At 37.9% G+C, this 2,500-nt stretch overlaps 1 protein-coding gene across 3 annotated transcripts in view; it reads left to right on the forward strand.

Moving 5' to 3' along the window:
- The window catches only part of LOC117599943 (phosphoinositide 3-kinase regulatory subunit 6), a 26,405-nt gene that overhangs the window by 6,877 nt on the left and 17,028 nt on the right, over positions 1 to 2,500 (forward strand). For all 3 annotated transcript variants that reach the window (XM_053228845.1, XM_053228853.1, XM_053228850.1), the window contains exons 6-8: positions 36 to 168; positions 1,015 to 1,084; positions 1,931 to 2,117. In XM_053228845.1, coding sequence (XP_053084820.1) covers positions 36 to 168; positions 1,015 to 1,084; positions 1,931 to 2,117 — 390 coding nt within the window. The remainder of the gene's footprint in view (positions 1 to 35; positions 169 to 1,014; positions 1,085 to 1,930; positions 2,118 to 2,500) is intronic.

The following is a 2,500-nucleotide window of genomic DNA, read 5'->3' on the forward strand; positions in this document are numbered from 1 at the left end:
TGTGTGTGTATGTGTGTGTGTGTGTGTGTGTACAGGCGGTGTACATCCCTGATGATCTGCATAAAAGGCTTTACGAGTCGTGTAAGAGGATGCTGACGCTGCCAGAGCCTTTCTGTACTGTAGGACTCAATTACACTAGACAATTAAAGGCTGAAGGATACACACCAGGTATCTCACACACACACACACACACACACACAATCATTTATATATATATATATATTAGGTGTGTTTTGTGATGTTTAGTGTACAGGTCTGTATCTATGAGGTTAGTTTCAGGTTTGATGCAATTACAAATGAATTAACATTAAATACTTAATAAATAATTTTAAAATAACTTCAAATTTTGCTATTTTTTCTTCCACAATCTGTTACGTGTGTGTAGCTTATTTATATATATGCATAAAAGTTTGCTCACAAACTGCCTAAAAATTAAATTAAAATTAATAAAGACTTTAATGTTTATTATTTAACTGACCCTTTTTTAATGTTTACATAAATTAACACACAATAATACTTTTACTTATAAAAATATAATCAAGAAATATATAACACTCAGAGGAGAAGAAATGTAAAAAAAAAAAAAATAACATTTGACAATTTTAAAGATTAAGTTCAACAGTTAAGTTTATTATCAATAATCAGCTGCCTCCAGTGTGGAATTATTAAAAAAAATTAATTAAAATATATTACGATATCTCAGAAAAGTGTACTGTGTCACAGATTATTACGATATCGATATTATCGTCTCGTATCATCCATCCCTAAGAGGAACCGTGGTTCTGTGTTCCAGATGTGTTTCTGTTTTAGGGTCCAGCAGTGAAAATGTGCCAGATGTAAAAAATTAAAAAGAAAAAGAAAAAGAATTACAGAAGAACGAAAAAAGAAATCAACAAAAATTACATCAATTTGTTCATTTTTTTGGCACATTATAAGCTCCATAAAGCAAGTAAACGAAAGAAGTGTAAAGCACTAATTGTGTGTGTGTGTGTGTGTGTGTGTGTGTGTGACCAGGACTGCTGTATCTAAGGAAGATTATGGCTGAACACACTCTGAGAAATGAAAATTATCCTTTACAGGAACGGTGAGTATGTATATATATTTGTATATATATATAATCACACACACACACACACACACACACACACACACGTTCTCTACAAAATAATTCAGAATAATATACGTTAATGGTTCGGACTGGTTTGGCCTGTTCACCTGTTTCTCTACCTGGAGGGGTTTTTCCCGTCGTGTCGCAGCACTGAGTAATGACGTATAAAAGACTTCCTTCTCAGAAACGCCGCGTGCCACATACCTCGTCTATTAACGAGCTTCCTGCCTCGGTCTGTCCCCGTCTGTCTGTGATTATTTTCCTGTAACAGCACTTCCCTGAGTGTTTTATTCCTCCTATACCACAGCAATTTAACAACAATTCCAAATTTGGTTTATTAAAAAAATCACACGTCATACTTTATCTCTGTTTACGTTTGCGTTTAATGTTATGGAACGTTGTGTTTTGCTTTGTGTCAGACGGGGTTTTTGCCAAATACACACATGCTTAAAACAGGACAGGTATATTCCCAGTTGCCATGGCAACCCTGCAGCATCGAGCGTGAACACACCGAGCCCATTTCTTTTACTGAAGTTCGTACTTTGAGGACAGTGTGTCTCTTGTTCTGTGCTCTCTTTCTCTCTCTCTCTCTCTCTCTCTGTCTCACACACACACACACACACACACACACTTGTGTTTTCTTCCTGTAGAGTGTGTTAATAAGTGATCAGTCCAGTGAGTGTGTTAGAACAGAAAACACACACACACACACACACACTCCTAACACACTCTGGTTCACTGCAGCACAGCAATCTGACTATAGTGACTCGATCAACTCTTAAACAAGAATTAGGTTAATCCTGTGTGTGTGTGTGTGTGTAGTGTGTTTGTGTTTGTGGACCCAGTGGTGTTCTCAGAGTCTCTGTGCTCGGTGTTGAGGGAGGATCTGGAGGCTGAGGGTCGGACGGAGACGCAGCTCAGCTACATGCGTCATGTGATACAGCGCCTCCTACAGGCCACGCTGGGAGAGGACAACTGTCACGGCTCGACGCTCTCCAATGCCCTGGAGGTCTCTCTCTCTCTCTCTCTCTCTCTCACACACACACACACACACACTCACTCTGGGTCTCATGTATGATACTGTTCAAAAGTTTGGAGCCTTGTTGTTGAAAGAGAATCACTTTTTTTTTAATTAAAATAATAAATACAGTCTAGACATTGTTTATATTGTAAATAACTATTATAGCTGAAAACAGCTGATTTTTAATTGAACATTACACTGGCATCCAAAGGCCCATTTTCACTCCTGTGTTGCAACGGCACATTGTGTTAGCTAATCTTAAGTTCTCATGTTAAAAGGCTAATTCATCATTAGAAAGCACTTGTGCTATTGTGCTAGCAATAAACCTGGCCTTCTTTGAGCTGCTTGAGTATCTGAGCATCAGCATTTGT

This window comes from Pangasianodon hypophthalmus, chromosome 2 (assembly GCF_027358585.1).
Source record: "Pangasianodon hypophthalmus isolate fPanHyp1 chromosome 2, fPanHyp1.pri, whole genome shotgun sequence".
Taxonomy (NCBI): domain Eukaryota; kingdom Metazoa; phylum Chordata; class Actinopteri; order Siluriformes; family Pangasiidae; genus Pangasianodon; species Pangasianodon hypophthalmus.